The sequence below is a fragment of the Pteronotus mesoamericanus genome, unplaced genomic scaffold (assembly GCF_021234165.1).
Source record: "Pteronotus mesoamericanus isolate MK-2021 breed Mesoamerican mustached bat unplaced genomic scaffold, CSHL_Meso_final contig_52, whole genome shotgun sequence".
Classification (NCBI taxonomy): domain Eukaryota; kingdom Metazoa; phylum Chordata; class Mammalia; order Chiroptera; family Mormoopidae; genus Pteronotus; species Pteronotus mesoamericanus.
In genome coordinates this window covers 7,733,889-7,755,337 of record NW_026555189.1, presented here as the reverse complement: position 1 = coordinate 7,755,337, position 21,449 = coordinate 7,733,889, and the positions used below count along the sequence as shown (strand labels likewise).

At 45.5% G+C, this 21,449-nt stretch overlaps 1 protein-coding gene across 1 annotated transcript; it reads right to left on the bottom strand.

The window, feature by feature from the left end:
• Positions 1-649: 649 nt before the first annotated feature.
• On the bottom strand, positions 650-20,069 carry MLKL (mixed lineage kinase domain like pseudokinase). The gene is given in 12 exon segments (XM_054579019.1): positions 650-1,020; positions 1,731-1,871; positions 2,129-2,178; positions 2,377-2,525; positions 4,649-4,730; positions 6,191-6,326; positions 7,399-7,496; positions 9,809-10,004; positions 10,864-10,958; positions 15,197-15,320; positions 15,404-15,856; positions 19,796-20,069. Coding segments are annotated over 11 exon segments (1,566 nt in total). The 5' UTR covers positions 15,855-15,856; positions 19,796-20,069; the 3' UTR covers positions 650-976.
• Positions 20,070-21,449: the final 1,380 nt, after the last annotated feature.

Below are 21,449 nucleotides of genomic sequence, written 5' to 3'. Positions count from 1 at the left end.
CTCAAGTCTGGGCCGGGATCCAAGAGAGGGAGTGGAAATTTGTAAGGCCTCTTGAAGCCTTGGCTTGGAATAGGCACACTATCACTTCTACATTTTATTGGACAAAGCCAGTTACAGTGCCAGCCCAGAATCAAATGGTGGAAAAATAGACTCCACTTTTTTTTCATTTAAAAAAATCATTTGTGGAAATTTCAAGCAGATTCAGGAGAGAAGAGGATATAAACCACTATGTACCCGTCATCCAGATTCAACAGTTAGCAAAACTCATAGCTAATCTTATTTTACCATTTTCTTTACAGTTATTCCCCCTCCCCTGGATTATTTTTAATCAAACTCCAGCTATATAATTTCATCATTTATAAATATTTCAGTTTTTAGGAAAGAGTTCCTAAACTTTTCAATAGAAGTATAATCGGCATACAATGATGTACAATAATACATTAGTTTCGCTAGTAGACAGATTCCGCCATCTGATGGGAGGAGCTGCAAAATCGCAGTGCCAAGAGATATAGATACAGAATGAGATAATTAAAAAAAAACCACTTTATTTATTTTTAGAGAGGGGGAAGGGAGGGAGAAAGAGAGGGAGAGAAATATTGATGTGAGAGAGAAATACAAATCGGTGGCCTCTTGTATGTGCCCCAGCTGGGGACAGAACCCAGGCGTGTGCCCTGATTGGGAATTGAACCAGTGGCCTTTTGTTTTGCTGGATGATGCCCAACTAATTGAGCCACACCAGTCTGGGCAAGAGAGATACATTTTTGTAAAACATTTATCACAGTTACGATCAGAGGTGTACTTTTGACAATATTGTTTGGAGGGGGATATGCTCTGCATGACTGGAACTGTTTTCTATCTGTGACAGAGAAGTGCTGCCTCCCTGCACCCATAAATAACTCCACGCCAATGGATAGGAGAAAGATGCCCAGCTTGCACTTCTTCCAGCTTCTTGTTCAGGGACTCCTTAGTTTCAGTTTCAATCCTCAGTGTAATAAAACTTAGACAGTTTCTCTAAGATTTCTGTGAATGAATGAACAAACAGTCAGACAAGAGAAGGGAATTGAAAGCCAAGCTAGAAACAAAGATGTTTCTACACTGTGCCATAGTGTAGAAACTATACTCCCTTTGGTCTGGATGAGGCTTAAACCACCATCTGCATTCATGTCTTTGTGATAGGAAGATCCCTCTTTCTTGGTCAACTACTCAAATATGAGTAGCTACTCAAATACAAAGAGGGGTAAACACATATCTTAGTGTCAATTAGTCTCAGATATTAGATTCTCTAATACCCGGCAGACCCTAGGTTGTAAGGGAGCCTAGAAGAGGAAGGAAGTAAGGAAAGGAGAGAGGGAGGGAGGAAGGTATGGAAACAAAAAGAGAGAGAGGGATGGGGGAGTAATCTACCTTTCCAATCCACTTTAGACTAAACAGCGTTCCTTAAGGACTTCTGAAGTCCTGTACCATTGACATTTGGGCTGTAGGATTCTTTGTTGTAAGTGGCTGTCTTGTGCATTGTAGGATGTTGAATAGCATCTACCTAGAAGATACTAGTAGTACGCCCTGCCCCACCCCATCTCCCAAGTTGTGGCAAACAAAAATGTCTCTAGACATTGCCAAATGTTCTGGGAGGGGCAAAATTACCCCTGCTGTGAACCACAGAGGAAATCTTTCACAAATCTGAAGCAGCATGTGTGGCTCTTGTGTGGCTCATGTAGCAGAGAGGAGCCTACCATTAACACAGGGACGGCTGGAGGGTTCATATGCCCGGCAATGATTAATGATCTCCTGCAACTCCAAAGGGCAGTCTTCACCCAGTGGCTCCTGGTGCCGGTCCACAGCCACTAGCTGGTGGATCTTCTTAGAATCACAGCCTGTCATGGAATCAAGAGGATGGGAGGCTTAAAAATTGCTCTAGCACTCACACATCTCTCTGGATGATGATGGCTGGCATCAACCTCGGGACTACGAATATTGGAGGAACAAGAGCGTCCAATGACTTCATTGACCAGCTCAGACAGTGCCCACATTGGAACACAAAGTACCCAGGACAGCACTGATAGGGATTTTCTAGTCTATTGGAAAGGGACCCAATCCCAGCACCACCTGAGCCAGCCTTCACACTGGTTACCTTCAAACGGGATCTTCCCAGTGGCGATTTCCCAGAGAACAATCCCAAAGCTGAAAGAAAACCAAGAAACTGAAAAATCATAATGTTTCCATTTTTCCACACCCCTTAGCCATTTCAGTGAACTTTCTGATTGCCACTCAATTGTGCTCAATAGATCAGAGTTACGATGGTCTTTGGATGTGGAGTTTAACTTGGGCTTTCCTGTCTTGTTCATCTGAGTTAGAGTCTGTGCAAGAATGAGAACATACCTGTATATTTCGGCTTTTATGTCATATTTATTAAACACATTTTCCAGTCTTTCGGGTGAGATGTATGCCGAGGCACTGATTTTCTCTTTTTTTTTCTTAGTTGCTCTACTGATTGAAGTCTGTGTTTTGCTCAACTCAAATCCTGAAAGCTAAATAAAGAGGTGAATCAGAGACAGAAGGAAACAACATAGTCTTGGGTTGGGGGTAGCGGGCAGGAGGCTGATGCTACACATGGCTGTCATGGGACGGTCTTTTACCTTTGGAATGCATTTCCAGCGGTGTCTTCCGTCTTTGTGCTACCCTATTGGCTGGCATTATGGGTTCAATTTACTGTATTTTGCCATGTATAATATGCACCCATGTTTTTGGCCCAAACTTTCAGGGGAAAAAAAATCTTCAATTTTAATTTTTTTAACTCAATTTTTTATTTATTTATATTTAGAAACAAACCCGGTTTTCATATTCCAGGGTATTATTTTGCATGTGGATATTGTTATTGCTTTCTAGAGTTACACTTTTAATGCATAACCATAACCAGAAGAATTAAAAATATTTATATAGATATGGAATTAGTACTACCCACGTATAATGTGCATCCTTTCTTTTCCCTCAAAAACTTGGGCAAAAATGTGCACATTATACATGGCAAAATATGGCATTATGGTGCATTGACCAAGAGAAACACAAAGAGTTTTCTTCTCTATAAAATGGGGCGATGAAGATTACTTTAGATAGCTGTTAGAGACCACCTACAAGACTTGGGAAGTTGCATCTGTTCTAGTGTTACAGTGTTAGATACAGGGCTTTCTCAGGTGAGGACTCAACTCCACTAAATGAGGGCAGACAGTGATGCATAGAGCCACATGGTTTGCTTTCTCTCAGAAGCAGATGAAAAAATGACATAGGGGCATCCCCTCTGCTCTATCTGACTCTGCAAAAGAGCCAGCCTGTTCCTCTGGATTTTATGACAACTCTGAGTCACCCCCATTGACCCTGCATGGCCAAGGCCATGACCTTGAAGAGGCAACAGCACACTTACTGGGAGCACATGCTCTCCTTGCCCCATGCACGCCTGTCAGCGCCATCAGTGCGCAGAGGGCTGCCGGCCCCAAACGTGGCCAGACACGCAAGTCTAGGGGCAAGGTCAGGAAAAGGACAAGACATTTTGAGGGCTCATCCCCTTTCCATTACATTTTTACTGAGCACTGACATCCTCTGACATCTGGCACCATGCTAGATACCAGAGACGAAAGGCTGAATAACACGTTACAGTCAGGCGGGATGAGGACCATGAGTGATGTAGACACGGTGCTTTTGGAGCATGTATATCACACTGGCAAGGAGGAAAGGCATGAAAGGCAGAAAAGACCTGTCCTCTGTTTTTTGAGGGCTGTTCCTGACATTCATAAGGCCGGAAGAAAGCCATCTATGGATGACAAAGAAAATATTCTTTTAGCGTTTGGGAATTGTGGACATTGAGTGAAGCCCTCCTTCTGTTTGAGAATTTGACTTTTTAGCTCCATTCCCCTGGGGACCTGTTAAAGGCAGACTGTCACTTGTGCTCCTAAGTAATATTGTTGATGACAAAAAAAATGATCACTGATTGGTAAATCCTTATGGACAGTGGGTATGAGGACTATAAAGAGCTGATAGGGATGCGAGGCTTTGTGGAGACTCTTACTACTGGAATGCCCCTTGTGGGGACACTTAGAGACACACCTGACGAGTTGTTGTGAGATAATATTGACTTCTGTGGGCCATGAGGGGCCGACACCCACCCAAGCAGAGCCTCTTTCTCTAGCACCTGGGGCAGGGCACAGAGAATATCTCCCCGGTGACCGTGGGGACAGCTGCGGGGACTCCCACCGCCACCCTGCAGGCAAGCCCTGTTTCCTGCATAGGGACCTTCTAAGTGATTCCAAATGCCAAGTGTGGCCTTGTGTTAGTCCTGTAAGTCCAAATGCCTAGTTGGGCCTGAGAAGATCCCCTGGGGGGTGTTGGGGGAACATAGGAGTGGTGTCCAGGCATCTAAAAGGAAATGACTCTTGGCCCGTCCCTGCTAAGCGGGCGGTGAGGGAAGACGGCACATGAGAGCGGGCAGGGCTGAGTCTGTCCTAGGATGGGCGCATGGAAAGCTGTCGGGGCAGAGAAACCGCTGCGTTCAGTTCTAGGGTTAAGGCAGAGAAACACGCAGGGAAACAGGCGTCCCTCTCCCAGCACCAAACAGTCACAGGGGTCAAACTCAAAGAGCCCTCTGGAAGGCCACGCTCACCTTCACTTGGTAGCTGCTAGTTACCAGGAAGCTCGTGCTGTTGATGTTTCTGTGGAGTTCCGGGGTTTCCGAATGGTGCAGCCTGGCATGACCAAAGGCGGGGAGCGTTAGTGACCTTTGCTCAGACCTTCCTGGGGGGCTTGACATCATTGCCCGGATAATGGAGCTGATCAGTACCATGACTTCCTCATGGGTAGCTATGCATTGGTAGACAGGACAAGGGGGAGAGGGACAGGGACAGGTGGGTACAAAACGACTGGACACTTTTAGCTATCATTAAGGGCAAAGGGGCTCCAGTGCCCATCGATATTACTCTGTAGATGGCATCTGAGAGCTGTAAACAGCAAAGTAAGCCAAGTCGGGGGGGGGTGAGTGTGCAGAGCTGCTGAGAAGGGTCAGAGGCCATCTAGATGACGCACTAACAGGGTCCCCCTGCAGTCCAAAACTGCTTCCCATAAAGCCCACTGATGCAGGGAACCGTGGTAACATTACTAATTAATTAACATTAGTTATTACATAAAATAAATAGCTAGGTCTCTATTTCCAAAAGTACAGACTATGTGGTATGCAAGATGACATAGTAAGAAAATTGTTCTCCTTTTAAGTTCTGATTACATTAAGGAGAAAGTCTCAGTTTGGTGCCAGGTGCCTTTAATACCTCTCTAAATCTGCTAATATCTCCTTTGTACAAGAAAATGTGGGTCTGAGTTATAGACCTTTTGGCAGGCAGCATTATCCAGACAGAATTTAGTAGCATTATTTTGGTTTCATTTATGGTCACCTATTTGTGGCAGGTGATTCTGGTTTTGGATTTATGGTAGTACTAGAAACTGTCTTTTTCTCTTATTTTATTTAGGTTTTTTAAAAAAGTGAGCTAATTTCAAGACATTATTAAGGAAATAATACTGGCAGAATTGTGGATATGGGAAAAATCACGAAAGTGGTTTGTGAATGACTGACCTTTGGGGACTCTTGGGCTGGATAAACCGTAGAATCTACATGTAAGGTGAGTTGCCAGATAAAAATAGCACATCCAGTTGATTTTGAATTTTTGATAATTGGTGATTTTTTTTAGTGTAAGTATGTGCCAAAATTGCATGGGACATACGTCTACTAAAAAAGTATTTTATGTTTTCTGAAATTTTAGTAAAAGTATGTCGTATGTAATATTTCAGATATCCTTATATTTAAAAAAATCGTTACTGCTTATCTGAAATTCAAATTTAACTGGGCATCTTGTATTTCTAGTCGCTAAATCTGGCAACTTTAGGAGCAAGGCCTGTCCAACTGCACACGCGCAGCCTTCCGGGCGCAGTCTGTGCTCACTGGGTTAAGCGCCCTTTCCCTGTCCCATCTAGAGCTGGATTTGCTTGTTCTTGATATTTCATGTAATGGAATAATATAATCAGACTAAGTAATAGCACAACTGAAGGAAGGGGAGACTACCTGGGGCATTGGCCTGTCCTCTCCCACCTCTGGGATTGTCTGTAGGGGAGGCAGACTCAGTTTGCTCTCCTCTGCAGCTTTCAACCCATATGGTACCTGTACAAGCCTCTGGCTGCTCCCATAATCAGGTCGATGCGCTTAGCAAAACTGAGGTCCTTCTTCTGATCCAGCAGCTCCCTCAGGGTCCCAAGCTCACAATATTCCATGACGATGGAAAACTGAGGGGGGGTCACTGAAGGAAAGAAGATCGGCCCCACTCAGAGGTCCTTACTCTGCGGTCCATCTCCTCCATCTCTACAAAGACAGACTCAACTCTGCACTATTTCTCTCCCACCTTCTAACCCCGTCTCACACAGGTTGCATTTTGACCTCATTGAATGGGTCAAACACCCACTGAGTTCTAATACCTCTTCTCCGTCATATTTGGCATATCGCAATTATACATTTCTCATAGTTCTCTGTGTCATGTCTCCCCATTAAAACCTCAAGCGTAAGCCCCCGGAAGGCAGGGTCTGCTTCGTTCACATAGTGCTCACAAGGAGCTTAGTAAGTATGTGTGGAAGGAGTGAATGACGCACACACTGCAGGGGCTGGGGAGGGGCGCTCAGCCCAGAGTACAGGCCTCCAGTCGTGGGCCCGTGACACAAGATCTAACACACAAAGAACGAGTCAGTCACTTCAGCCATCGCCCAGGATAACAAATATCACTGTAAGTTTTCCTTTAGTCTGCTAAGGATGCGGAGAAACGTCTAGAAGGGATATTATGGGAGATGCTGTGCCCCCTCTGCGGGAAAGAGCAACGAAACAGAACCCACAGGAGAGGCCGTGCTATGAGACAGAATGCGGCCACATCAAAAAATAAAAACTGAAAAGAACCTGATGCATGAGGTTCTTGGTACAGGGACAGGTCAACTGAGTTTCCAGGTTTGATCTACACTAACGATGGTCAAGGGAAGTTTCCTGATTCTGGTCAGTCAGTTTTTTAATGTTTTATTGCAACAAAATGCACCCATCACTTAGGCCAGCATCTGAACAAGACCTCCTGGGTTCCCAGGGGACTGGTAGGAGAAGATGTAGCCACGTTAGTATAAACCAGCCTTCCGGCTGAAGCCAAGTTCAAGCCCCCTTTTCCTGAAACGAGATGGGAACCTATATCGTGGGATATAAAAAAATTAACACTGATAATAATAACACTGCGTAAATTCCACTCTTTCAGCTGTTCTTTAAAAAATGCAATGCATTATAACATGGAAGATATATGACAGACCACTAGACAAAGGACCAAACCCAGAAGCACTCTTTACCTTTTTCATCAATGCAAATCCCAAATATACGCAGGATGTTAGGAGAATCGAATTTCTTCATGGTTCTGATCTCATTATTGAAAGTACGCCTCACTGCTCTATGAGGATAAAAAGGACAATTAGGATTTCAGGACTGGAAGGTCCCTCCAAGAACATTTAGTGTAGGGACCGCCTGTGTATGTGTGGGGTGTGTGGGACTGGCAGCATCTCCTGGGGTGAGAACTGGTGCAGTGATGGGTTTGGCCATAGATGGCACAGTGTGGGACCCCTCAGATGTCTGGCGGCAGAATTAGCATGTATGATACATGCTACAATATAGATTTACCTTGGAAATAGCACACTAGGTGAAAGGAGCTAACACAAAAGGCCCCGTAACATATTATTCCATTTATATGAAATATCAAGAACAAGCAAATCCAGCTCTGGCTGGTGTGGCTCAGTGGACTGAGCACTGGCTTGCGAAACGTGAGGTCGCCAGTTGAACTCCCAGTCAGGGCACATGCCTGGGTTGTGGGCCAGGTCCCTGGGTGGGGGCGTGTGAGAGGCAACTGATCAATGTTTCTCTCCCTCTCTTCCTCCTCTTCTTCCCCTCCCCTCTCTCTAAGAATAAATTATAATAAATAAAATCTAAAAAGACTTTATTAAAAAAAGAACAAGCAAATAAATCCATTGAAATGCAAAGTAGATTAGTGGTTGCCTAGGGCTAGAGGTGATGGGGGTGAGAATGTATGGAAGTGACTGCTAATGGGTACAGGGTTTCTTTCTGGGATGACAAAAATGTTCTAAAATCACCTTATAGCAATACATTAAAAGCCATTAAATTATACGCTTTAAATAGGTGAATCTCATGGTATGTAAATGATATTTCAATAAAGTTGTTTAAAAATACTATCCTAATCAAAATCTCAATGTGTATATTGAAGAACGTGCTGTTTATTTAGCTTAGTCACCCTGTGAAAGAAGAATCAAGAGGAGTACTAGATAATGAGAATTACTACAGTCATAGTAAAATAAGACCAAACAAAACACAGCGTTATCAGTGCAAAGAAAAAGTGACCAGTGAATGAAATAGAGAGATCAGAACCAGATCAATGTCTAAACAGCAACTTAACATACAATGAATGTGGCACCACAAATCAATGGGGAAGAACATTTTCTAGACAGTGTAGAGAAAATGGACTTACTGTGTAGATAAAAATAAAACGAGGCCCTACATACTATGACACACGAAGGGGGATTCCAGGAGGATGAAAGCCATAATGTGAAAAATAAAACTGTAAAGCTGATAGAAGAAATCCAGAATACCTAGGGGTGGGGAAGGGTACCTCAAGAACACAAATAAAAAATTTTTGGTTGATGTCTGTTGATGGACACCACAGACATGATTAAAATATAGAAAATATGTTAAGACCTTTTTAATATCTAAAGCTTAGAAATGATTAATTTCCGCAACATATGAGGATCTTCTACAAACTGACAAGACAAAAATGGCAACTGTGACAGAAAGAAGCGCAGACGATATGAATAGGAAATACAGAGAAGTGGAAACCCAAATAGTTAAGTCATATGAATAAATGCTCAAATTCATTAGTAAACAGAAATGCAAATTAAAATAACTATAAGATGTTACTTTATAATCATAAGGATGGCAAAAATTAGAAAGCTGGATAATACCAAGGGTTAGCGGAGATATGTAACTACAGAGCTCTCACATATTGCTGGAGGGAGTATAGGAATGGGCAGCCCTTTCCGAGGAGTGATCTGGAAGTTCTTAGTCAATTTCATACATGCATACCTTACGATCCCTTGATTCCTCCCCTGGCAACACAGCCCAAAGAGATCCTCATACAGGACCATAAAAGGATACTTATGGTGGTGTTATTTTTAGTAGGGGAAAGTTAGAAGTAGGTTGGGTTCTATTATTGGAAAAACAGGTAAAATACAGACCTATACCAGCCAGCAGCCAGAAGGAAAGGGCAACAAGTATAATACATGTTCCATGATACTGAATGAAAAAGGTAAGAATAGTAGGCAATAGACATATTACACTACCATTTGTGAAAATTAAAAACTCACACACATGTAATAACATACATTTTGAAAGAACGCATACAAACAAAACATCCTTTATTGTATGTGCAAGGGATGCGGAACTGAGAAACAGAAATGGAAGGGAATGAACTTTTTAAAATAACTACATACATGAATAAAAGAGAAAAGTTTGTAGAACTGAAGTTGTAAGACATGCATTTATGTCTAGGCTCCGCTCCTTAGGAGTAGAGAGCAAGCGATGTAACCCTCTGGGGCCCAGCTTCCCACACCTGAAAATGGAGACAATGTGCCTCTTTCCTTGGGGAGTTAGAGAGAGGGAGTGAAATGATACAGGAGAGAACTAAACAAAATGACTTACCCAATGTTCCTGGCCTGGGCGTTTTTGAATACTTTTATGGCCACTGAAGATTGGTAGTATTTTCCTCTAAAAACTTGGCTAACCTCATTTTCCCATAGCAGGATCCAATCGCATTCTGAAATCTCCTCCTTCTTAATCTCCTTGGTTTGATACTCTGGGATCTTCTTCACGCATTTCTGTAAGTCTGACTGTACAACTGAAGGAAATAAAGAGTCAATGAGCAGAGTCAATGTCCTAGGGGAAGAGGTGTCTTAGTAAATGTGTGAGTGGGAGGCCCTGTGCTATGAAGCAAGGCTGGCCCTGGAGCTCCTTGGGAGCTTCCAATGGGCCCATCCCGGGGGCGAGGTTCCAGTGCCGCTGAGTGATCAGGAGAGGTGCAGCTACATGGTTATCAAAAGTGTGCCATGCACTTCCTTTCTCTCCTCTTCAAATCCTGTCTCTCCAGCCTAAACCTCCATCTCAGTCCATCTCTCTCATTTTGGAGTTCTGCCTGCTGTACTGCCACTTGAACTTGGTGCTTGAACATTTAGCATTGTATCTAGTCCTTTCAATTATAATAGTCAGATATGTACTTCAAGTTCAGGAACTCCGCTGCTGGCATGTGTTCACATGGCTATCTTTCCTCTCCCTTGCTCTGCCCTGTGGCTGTGAGCTCGTGAAAGGCACGGCCTTTCTCTGCTTCTTACTTTTCTCTGTACACAAGGCTCTGGCATAAAGCAGGTAAAGATCTGTCAAATGAATGTAAAGTATTTTAAATTTGATTTGAATTTGTTCTTGGAAATTCAGCAAATGAAGCTTTGAGGCTATTAGAGGAAGTTGTCAGCACTTGGAGAGGTGCTAGAAGATATCTTGCTTTTCCCTTCAAATGCTACTCCATGGGCAGAAGCCTGGGCTAGTCATGAGCGCACCCCCAAACCTGGGGCTGTATCCAACCATCCAGCGTACAAAATAGGCAAGGCGGGGGTCGGGGTGGGGGCAGACTGGAGTTCCTAGTCAACAAATGACTTCTGGTTTGGGGGCAGTCAGAAGTGGCAGGGCACAAGGTAACAACTCACAGTCCCTAATGGTCTTCATGACTTCTTCCTTTTCATTCTCCAAGATTTTGACCATATTGGTTTCCAGTTTTTTCATTGATTCTTCCATACTTCCACTTTCTGCAGGAAAAAGAGTAGCAAAAACTCAGAAATGATAATTAAAAGCATATGGAGATCTCCCCCACTTTTTTTTTTTTTTACCTACCGTTTTCGTTGTAGTAGGAATTATTACTACAGCTCATGAATATTCAGCTTTCTACTTCTAAGCATACAGTAAGCCTTGAAGCATGGCCACGTGACTTGCTTTGGCCAAGTGAAGTGAAAGAAATGTCTGGGAAATCTGTGTCAACATAAAACTGCAATGAGGTTGCAAGTTCCTGGAAAAGACAGCTACCTTGGAGAGCCTCCTGGACTTTGCCTGCGTAGGAAATAAACTTTTCTTTCTTTAAGACACTGAGCTTTTAAAGCCACAGTACAATCTAATCTATCCTTATGTAAAGATTATTTATTTATTTATTTATTTTAGAGAGAAAGGAAGGGAGAGAGAAAGAGAAGAAGAGAGGCACTGGTTGGTTGCCTCTCTCACGCCCCCAACCGGGGCCTGGTGCATAACCCAGGCATGCGCCCTGACTGAGAATCAAACCAGCGACCTTTTGGCTCACAGACCGGCACTCCACCCACTGAGCCACACCAGGCAGGGCTATCCTTATTTATATATTCAAAAATACATTTAAAAATTGATTTAAAAAACCCACTATATAGGGTGGCCAACTATCCCTGTTTTCCCAGGGCTGAGGAGTTCTGAGGACATGGGACCTTCAGTACTAAAACCAGGAAAGTCTCTGATGGCGAGAAATACGGAGAAACACACAATGTCATACACTGTGGTAGGAAAGATATTCGTATAACTTCTATGGAGGACAACTGGCAATCTCTCTCAAAATTTAAAATGCCTATACTTTTTGACACAACAATTAGATCTGCTTATAGGAAATGTTCCTAAAGATATCCTGAAATATATTCAAAGATGCTTAAGGCAGAACTATTTACAATTGGGAAAAATTGGACACAACTTAAATGTCCATCAATAGGGAGCTGCTTAAATGTATGTGGTCCATGTGCGCCAAGGAACACTAGACATCCCTACGGAAATTCATATGAAAGAGTGTTCAAGATTTAACGAGAAAAGCAAGAAGCAGAACAGTGTGCTTAGGATGGTCCTGATTGTGTAACAATGACAACAAAATCTATATACTTCACTGCCTGGAAGGCTCTTCAAGAAACTGGTGGGGATGATTGTGTCTGGGAAGGAAACAGGTCCCTTGAGGTCAAGGGCGAGACGGGGATTTACTTCTCATGCTGGGCCCTTCTTGTACCTTTTGTACGATGTTAATCTATTACTTGATAAAAATGTTTCTTAAAAACTGAAAAGCAAGAACAGAGAGTAAATCCTGTCCTCCAAGCTGATGACACCAACATGCCTCCCGCCTCCACCAGAAAGTGGACCAGTAAGTGCTGAAGGTTAGGAAGGCTGGTGCCACGCCTGCCTTTCAGCGGGGTCAGCCTCTTCACACGCCCCCCGACTCCCAATCCCTGACTCTCTTTCTCCTTGCCGGGTGTCTGGCTAGGGGATTACAGACGCCTCACTTTCCCCCACCCCAAAAAGGACCATTTGGCCCACAGGTCTCCTCCAGACCTGGTCTGTCCTATTGGAGTGTCTCCTGCTGACCTGCTTGGGGATGGACCACCCTCCACAACAAGGTGGCAGAGCCGTTATTCATTCCACTGGGCTCCAGCGCCCAGAAGGTTCATTCCAATGTCTTTCACCCTCTCCTCACTTCCTCTCCCTCCACCCGCAATCCTTACAGAAGGGAAGAGTTTAGAATTCACATCACAAGGATCTGCAAAGGGGTAAAGAGACCACCTTTTTTCCCTCTATCCCCTCTTCTGGTGGCTCTGGCTCCACTCTCAGCCCCTACTCCAACCTAGCCCATGTTTTGCCCCCTAGAGCCTTGTCCTCCACTAAGCCACCTAGTTCAAGGGCCACTCTAGTCCAAGCCACTGTCAACAAAGTGGTCTCCCAATTGGCTCACACCTCCACTCTTGCCCCCTGGGGTATGCTGCATTATTGGTCCCAATTCCTCACTCCTATGGAGTTGCATTATCCATCCATACCCTGGCCATAGCTTCATAGTGGGCACACTGTACTTCCCTGTCCCTTCATGTTGGGCTTGGCTATATCACTTGCTTTGAATATTAGAGGATACAAGTAGAAACTTGAAAGGTGCCAGCATGCTGGGCTTGCCTTCTTGCAATTTTGCCACAAGAAGAACATTCTCCAGGTACCCACTGCTCCTACAGCCTTGGCTCCAGAATGAGGCACAATTAAACTGACTCAAATTAGACCTGCTCCCTGGAGCCACGCCCAGCCAAGCCCACCTGAGACCAGGGGAATCCCAGTGGACCCCCAGATCTGCGAGCAGGAGAATGAATGACTATCGCTTAAAGCCTTAAAGCCTCTGAGTTAGGGGATGGTTTTTAATGCAGTATTAGTTGTGGGAACTAACACATATCACTACAGTCCATGGCCACATGACAGCCCAAGTGATGTTCTTTTAATACAAATCAAACCATGACTGGTGCACAGGTAGGGACCACCTTTCACTGGTTTCCTATGACTCTTGGAATACCATCTAAATTTCTCATTGTGCCTCCATGGCCCTGCAGGACCTTGCCCCCGCGTGTTCTAGCCCTGCTTCCCCACACGCATCAGGTGCTGCCCCCCTTCCGCGCCTACCACAGCCAAGCCGTCCTGGCCTCCTGGCTGTTCCTCGCACTTGCCGCCTTTATTCCCACCTCGGGGCCTTTGCATCCTCTGTTTTCTCTTCTGGGAATGTTCCTTTCCCTCTTCTTCACACGGCTCTCCTTATTCAAGGTGTCCATTCCAATGTCACCCAGTCAGAGGCCTTCCCTCAACACTCAATCTGCTCCCACTGTATTTCATAAGCCCTGCTTATGACTTACACTGCTGTTAGATAAAATGACCTACTAAGCCCTCTGGCTGCAGACTTTGTGTCCCATGAGGGCAGAGATCTTGTCCGTTTTGCTCTGTGCTGTATCTCAAACACTTAGAACAGTACCTGCAATAGGGCAGATGTAGTCACGTGCCTCATCACAACACTGCCATCTCTGACAGACCGCATGTGCCATGGTGTTCCATGAGTACAATGGAGCTGAAAAATTCCGGTGGCCTCGTGATGTTGCAGCAGAGCACACTACTTATGTGTTGGTGGTGATACTGGTTTAAGCAAACCGACTGCTGGTTGCCAGCCATATGAAAGTACAGCACATAAAACCATGTATAGCATATAATACTTGATAACAAATGACTAATAACTTACTGGTTTATGTATTTACCATACTATACTTTTTAAAAAATTTATTTATTTTTAGGCAGAGGGGAAGGGAGGGAGAAAGAGGGGGAGGGAAACATCAATGTGAGGTTGCCTCTCATGTGCTCCTACTGGGGACCTGACCTGCCATCCAGGCATGTACCCTGACTGGGAATTGAACTGGCAACCCCTTGGTTCGCAGACCAGCTCTCAATCCACTGAGCCACACTGGCCAGGACTGTACTATACTTTTTATCATAATTTTAGAGTGTACTCTTTCTACTTATAAAAAAAGGTATATTGTAAAACAGTATGCCAGTAGCAACCTCATGTAGCTTGTGTTTACTGTGTCTCTTGATTATATCATATTCTCTTGTGCTTGTCTTAATCTTGTGTTGGCTTGTGCAGCAGCATGTTGTACAGGCCTGTGTCCTGGGAGCAACAGACTATACCATATAGCTCAGGTGTGTAGCAAGCTAGACCACCTAGGTTTGTGTAAGTGCACTCTGATGTTCGCACGTTGAAGAAATCACCTAAGGACACATTTCTTAGAATGTATCCCCACCATTAAGTAGTGTATGGGCTGTACTCAATTCAGGTTTGCTTAGTTAATTAGTTATTTCTTCCTCCTGGGTAATTTACATATTAACAGAAGGTCCTAGAAAAGCTAAGGCTAGAAGGAATTAGCTCCTGGAATTCCAGGTATCACATCAAAAAGAGAACAGAGGGGCAAAGAAGACTTGTTAGTGCCATCACTCCCACCCTCTCTCCCTCGGGCCCCCACCACACCCGGGCCCAGGGATGTTAGGAGTCCTGAGTCACATGAATAGACATCGCTCAAACCCCTTCAGCCTTCCTGCTTCTTTGGTGAATCAAAAGACTAGCGCTGGCTGGTGTGGCTCAGTGGACTGAGGGCTGGTCTGCGAACTGAAGGGTCACCAGTTTGATTCCTGGTCAGGCACATGCCTGGGTTGCGGGCCCGGTCCCCAGTTCAGGGGGAGGGGGCGGTGCAAGAAGCAACCAATCGATGTTTCTCTCGCTCAGTGATGTTTCTCTCCCTCTGTTTCTCCCTCCTTTCCTCTCTCTCTGAAAATAAATAAATAAAATCTTAAAAAAAAAAAAAAAGAAGGGAAAAAAATGATACTAAAATGTCCCAAAATAAACCTTACCACTTAGGCTTTGGAGGGCTTGCCAATCTTCCTTTGCATCCTGCTGATCTTCCTGCTCCCAGGACTCTCCTTGGCTGATGCTTGAAGTAGACACCCACTGGTACACCTGCAGCCCCAGTGAGAGCTCCTTCTGGACATCGTTCAACTCTTTGTTTATGTCTTTAAAGAGTACTTTGTCCTTCCCTGCCGTTATAAACTTAAGAGCATTGGATTTATTGCTAAAGTTATCTATCTGTGCCTTAGCTTTCTCTAGGACAGCATAGAAATTGCACAGGGCAGTGGTGATCTCGGCGGGCAGCTTCTTGTCTTGGGCCTCGAGCACTTGCAGCGGCTGCAGCAGGCCATGGATCCGGTTCTTGAGGCGCCGGCACTGTCTCTTGCAGTGTTGCATCATTTCACATTGGTCATACACATACTGGCCTAAGGTGATGACAGCCTTCAAGTTCTCCATACCTGGAAGAGACTGACAGAATTTGTTAAAGTCCCAGAATCTCCTGCATATTTACTACTGGATCAAGGTAACCTCAAGGGTGTCTGTGACTGAAATGGGTGAGGAGGTCTCCCCACAATTTCATGTAAGGTACGGATGGCTTGCTGCCCACCAAAATCCGTTCTGCCCTTCCATAATAACAGAGTGTGGCTGAGAAGTGTCGGCCCACCTCGGACTGCGTCCCCCAGCCTTCCTTGAGGCTTGTTGTGGCCATGCGACTACTTCTCACCAATGGGGTATGAATGGATATGCTATGTGCTACTTTGGGCCAAGGCAGGCTTGTTTCCTCCACCCACTGCCAGCGGATGCATCGGATGACACAGCCCTGGGAGCGGGGGGTAAAGCCCCAAGAAGGAAGGTGGAGTCTCGAGAAGACAGAACCCTGGATCTCTGAATCACTTAGAGGAGGGCTGCTCACAGACCTGGATCATCTACTATGGACTGTTAAGTGAATAAAAAAATAAACTTCTATTGCACTTGAGCCATCATATCTTGGGGTCTATTTGTTATATCAGCTTCGCCTATTCTAACAATTATATCCTGCGAAAGTACGGGGGTGACTATAGGATAGTGGGCTGGAAAGTTCAGGTCCTGCCTAAAGAAAGCAAGAGTTACTCAGTAAGGATAAAGGGTCCAGTGGCGGAAAATCTTTCAGTTTTAAAAGAGCAGTCAGAAATCTGGATTTTTATGTTAAATCGCTTGATTTAAAATCTTGCAACCAAGTCAAAAAAATGCTTTAAAAACTGTGCAGTCCAATACTGTGTGGGTCAAATAAAACACGACTGCCACCTGGATATTGCCCATGAAGCTCCAATTTGCAGCCTTGGCCAGAGTTGGCCAAGGACATTCAGGATTGTAATAGAATTGGTTCTGCTGATCTCCACTTTTCCCTTCTATCTCTTCCCCGGTGCTTGAGCCTCCCTGTCTCCCCAGTCCTTTCCCCCGCCTTCGCTGGTGTTCTTAGCAAGCTGTAAACCTGTTACAGCCTGCTCACTGGCCTATGCATCAATAAGGCTTCATGTTGGAAGCACTGCCCCCTTCCCAGAGGCATTTGCACTAAAGACTTGGGGAATCCCCAGGCCCAGAGAAATTGTGGTGTCATCTTCACAGCACCCGCTTCTCTGCTTCCTGTTACTCCGAGATTTTAAGTGGCTGTCTGCTTCTCCTCTATTTAGCAGTGAGTTTGAAAGGAGCTGGCCCCATCCCTGGCTCAAGGGGTTAAAGTTGATATAGCAAAGCCAGCGGTTCTCAGCTGAAGGTGATTTTGCCCTCCGGGGATTTCAGGGACGTGTGCATTTGTGATTGCCACAGCTGGGGAATGGGCGCTAGTCACATCTCGTGGGTAGCTGTCAGAGTGCTGCGCTGCATTGGACAGTCCCTCCACAACAAAGAATTATCCAGCCCAAAATGTCAATAGTGCAGGGGTTGAGAAAACTTGAACCATCAGACAACTCCTAATACCACAGTGATTGATTCAAAAGCGGGCACCTGGGCTAAATGGAGTGGCGGGTAATGCTTGCTGAGGAGATTCCTGGATTCCCTAAGGCAGCCCAGGAAGCCTGCTCGCTAACTCTTTTCTCTAATTATCTGAATATAACTGAGGAAGCAAGGAATCCTAAAGCCTTGGGATGAGGCCACCTACAAATGACAGAATGCAAAGAAAAGGATGGAATACGAGACCTTGACAACAGTGAGCCACTGGTTTGAACCGGCCCTGAAGTCCACCCCATTTCTCAACTACATGTTTCATGAACCAATAACCTTCCTTATTATTAAGCCAGTTTGAATCATGTTTACTGTACTTGAAACTAAAGGCAACTGGGTTCAATAATGAATAATGATAACAACAATGATCACACATCTGCCTATTCACTTACTATATGCTAAGTGCTTTGGAACCATGAGCTCAGCGTTTTATAGATGGAGATGCTGAGGCTCGGGGAAGTTGTATTTAAATAAGTAAAGACCATGGAAATGGAAACAGTTTCCAAAGTACTTTTAAACAGAGTTACTCTCAACAGCTCAGTGACATAGGTAGGATGCCTGTTAGCACCATTTTACAGATCAGATAACAGTGTGGAGAACAAAACTGGCCTGAAAACCAAATCTGGCTTTAAAGCATGAATAAAGCAGAAGTGAGACCAACTAAGCAAGTAGGTGATATACTTTCGTTTTTCTTACCTTAAAGTTACATGGGCCTGGCAGGGGAAGTAACAGGTATTAAGGCAGGCCTAAAGAGATGCAGTGGGTCTCAGGCTACCCGGTTATTCCCAGTTGCTAAGCAGATGCCTTCAAGGTCATTTCTTGGGACCCAGGAGGGCAATGGATGGGTGTTTACACATTTCTTTGGTCCACGGGAGACAATGCAGATGAGAGAGCATTGTTCAAGGAATCTTGTGGATTTCAACTTAATAGCGTCAAGCTGTAATTACTTTATTACCAGTGTCATCAAAAATCTACATCTCAGCAATAACTAATCAGAAAAGATAACGGGGAAAACACCTCACTCATAAAAGTGGCCGTTTAAAACAATAAATTTCCCAGAAAGCGTGAGGACATAGTGCGAAGAAAACCACACAAAACAAAGCTTGAAGAAATGAAGAGAACTGTTACCTTTCTGGCTGGGAAGCCTGACAATCCTCCTCAAACCTAAACCCGATTTAATGCAATTCCAATAAAACTCCCAATCGTGTATTTTGGTAATGAAACTAAATGATCCTAAAGTTAATTTCAAAGAGGAAATTAGTAGGGATAACCAGGATTTTTAAATAAATAAATAAATATAAGATTAAAATATATTAAAAACTGTAATAGCTGAAATTGCTTAGGGTTTCTTAAGTACTGATAAAGATATCAAAAGGATAAAAGGGAATATAAACACATACATATTTTGACTCAACAATGTGAATTTCTAGGAACTTATGCTGTAGAAAAGCCGGTACGCGTATAGATAGATGGATACTAAGATGTTCATTGCCGTGCTACTTATAGTATGTAAAGCTGCCAGCAAGGAGAGGGAAAAAAGTTACTATTTGTAAAAGTGAAAAATCTTTAAATGGTACTAAGAATATATACCCACAAAGAACCTGGCAGCCTCCCTCCGAGGAGCGTGGCTGCGCCTTTCCCTCCCCGCCCCCGGCAGGCGGGCGTCTCCTAAACCCTAAGGGTCGCCGCGGGGCTCGCCCCCGGGGGCCAGCGGCAGCGGCAGCGGGTTCGGGGCTAACCCCCGGCCCCTGCCCCCGAGGCCCCCTTTTCTCTAACTTTTCTGTGAGCCAAAGCTGCCCGCCAGGGCTCAGTTCCCCACCCAGTCCCTCTCCTGTTGCTTCTATGCTAAGCTCTTCCTTGTTTCGCTGTCCCCAGCTTTAATAAATGTCCTCTAAAAATCATCTGGAAAAAAAAAAATCTAATGACATTTCAAAAAAAAAAAAAAAAAAAGCATCAGGCATCCCTTTTTTGATGAGATACCTTTTTTTCTCCTTGTGCCTAAAATGGATCCCGGAATAGGAAGAGGGCATTATCATTAAGTTCTGGAATCGCCTCTCTCGGCAATTTACCCCCCAGACGACCTGGGGTTCGCCTGGCCAGGGCTTCCCGGACAGGTCTTCTGAGTGGGTCCCGAGGCCCCTGCGGCGCCCACCCCTTCCCCACCCCGTTCCGCATCTTCTTTGGTAGAGGAGCCTAGAGCAGGCAGCTCCACCACCATTGCGGAGGAAATGAAACCAACTTGTTCTGAGTTCTAGGAAACTGAAGTGATTGAGTGCGTGGGTCACCCCTCCGCCGCCCGCAGCCTCCCCTTCGGCCGCCTCGCCGCAGCGGCCCTCCCGCCCGGGGATCCCACCGCAGCCCCACTGCCCGGGCGCCTCCGGGGACCGCGCCCCAGGACGACCCCCACCCATGCTCACCCTCGTCGCTCCTGAAGGCGTCCGATCTGTCCCGCGCACCGCTCCCAGAAGACCAGTCCGGCTAATCAGTGCCTTCTGCCCAGGGGAGAGTCTGAGTCGCTGACCCTCCTTCTCTCCGGCGCCCTGCGGTCCCCGTTCTCCGACGTCCCGGGCTCCCCCGCGCTCCTGGGCGCGCTCTTGCTTCCCGCGCTCCGCAGGACAGGATCCCAGCGGCGGCAGCGAGGCTGTCCTCGCCTCCAGGACAACCCCGTTGGGTGTTGGGTGCCGCCCCTGAACGTGTGACCCCCAGCGGCTGTTTGGTCCTGCGCCCCCCAGAGGCCAGTGTCCCTGGGCTGGGGCAGGGACCGGGAAGTCTGACAGGCCTAGAAGCTTTTCTGTGGTTCTTGCTGCCAAGCGCTCAGTGCCGGGCTCCCAGAACCCCTTTTCTAAAGCAGTTCAGAGCGCAGTCTCCTTCCCCCTCCTCGTATTCTCCTTCTGCTCTTTCCACACGCTCCCCACCTTCCCACATCCACTCAGTTGCTATTTATAGAGGACAGTAAGTCCTCCCTTAACATCTCCCTATAGGTTCTCGCACAGTGTGACTCAAAGGAAGCCACGAATGTGAAACCAATTTTACCACAGGCTAAGTGATATAAACAAGGGTTAAGTTTCTACAGCATATTTCTGGTCACAAAAACATCGCCAAACTTCTAAATACACACCCAAAAACACTTCTAATATTAAACATTGGGGAAAATGTGAATTTTACATACATGTGAGAAAGAGGAAACAAATAGGATCATTCTTTTCCAGGCCGCTTATTCCAGTCTAGGGTCAGGTGGCTGGCACCTCTCCCCGAGCTCAGGGCGCAAGGTGGGGCCCCACCCAGGGCAGGGTGCCCTTTGCCCTTTCATCGCAGGGCGCCCTCATCCCCACATTGCACGCACTCAGACCCGGACAACATGGGCAAGCCAGTTCACCTCACGTGCACATCTTTGGAATGTGGGAGGACACTGGAGTCCCCAGAGAAAACCCATGTAAAAATAAACATGGGGAGATCACACAAACTCCATACAGGCAGTGGCCCTGGTTGCAAACTGCTTTTTTTTTCCATTGGTGTTAAAATAAAACCACATTGAACAAATCTACGTTATTCGAGGATCTGCTGTATCCACTTGTGCCAGGCCCTCTGCTTGGGGCTGGGGATTCAGAAAAGAATATAATGTCCCAGGGAAGTGTTATAACCCAGAGACAGAATGGGAAGGATGTGATGAGCAAAGCACCACGGGTCTGCTTCTCCATGCTTGAGAATATTGCGGGGTGGGGAGAGGGGGAATAGACAAACCTAAGTGGGAAAAAATGACTTCCTCCTCTAAGGTCATTGCAATGCATTCCGTTACAGTGTGAGACATGTTTTATTTAAATTCGCTGTGTTCCCAGGTAGAAAGTCTAAGTGATGTCATTCATTTACTCATCTGACTATTTTCCTATGAAAGGGCAGAGCTGGACTCTTTGGATTGGGAAGGGGGGGCGGGGCAGAGGAGACCCAGGGCGTTTGTTTACTCCTTTATTTGTCCCTGCTTTTGTTCTCCATCTACTGCATCATGAGGTTTTTTTCTTACTTTAGGTCAGGTTCCCTAGAAACAACCTGAGAAAGAATCCAGGTACAGGGTCT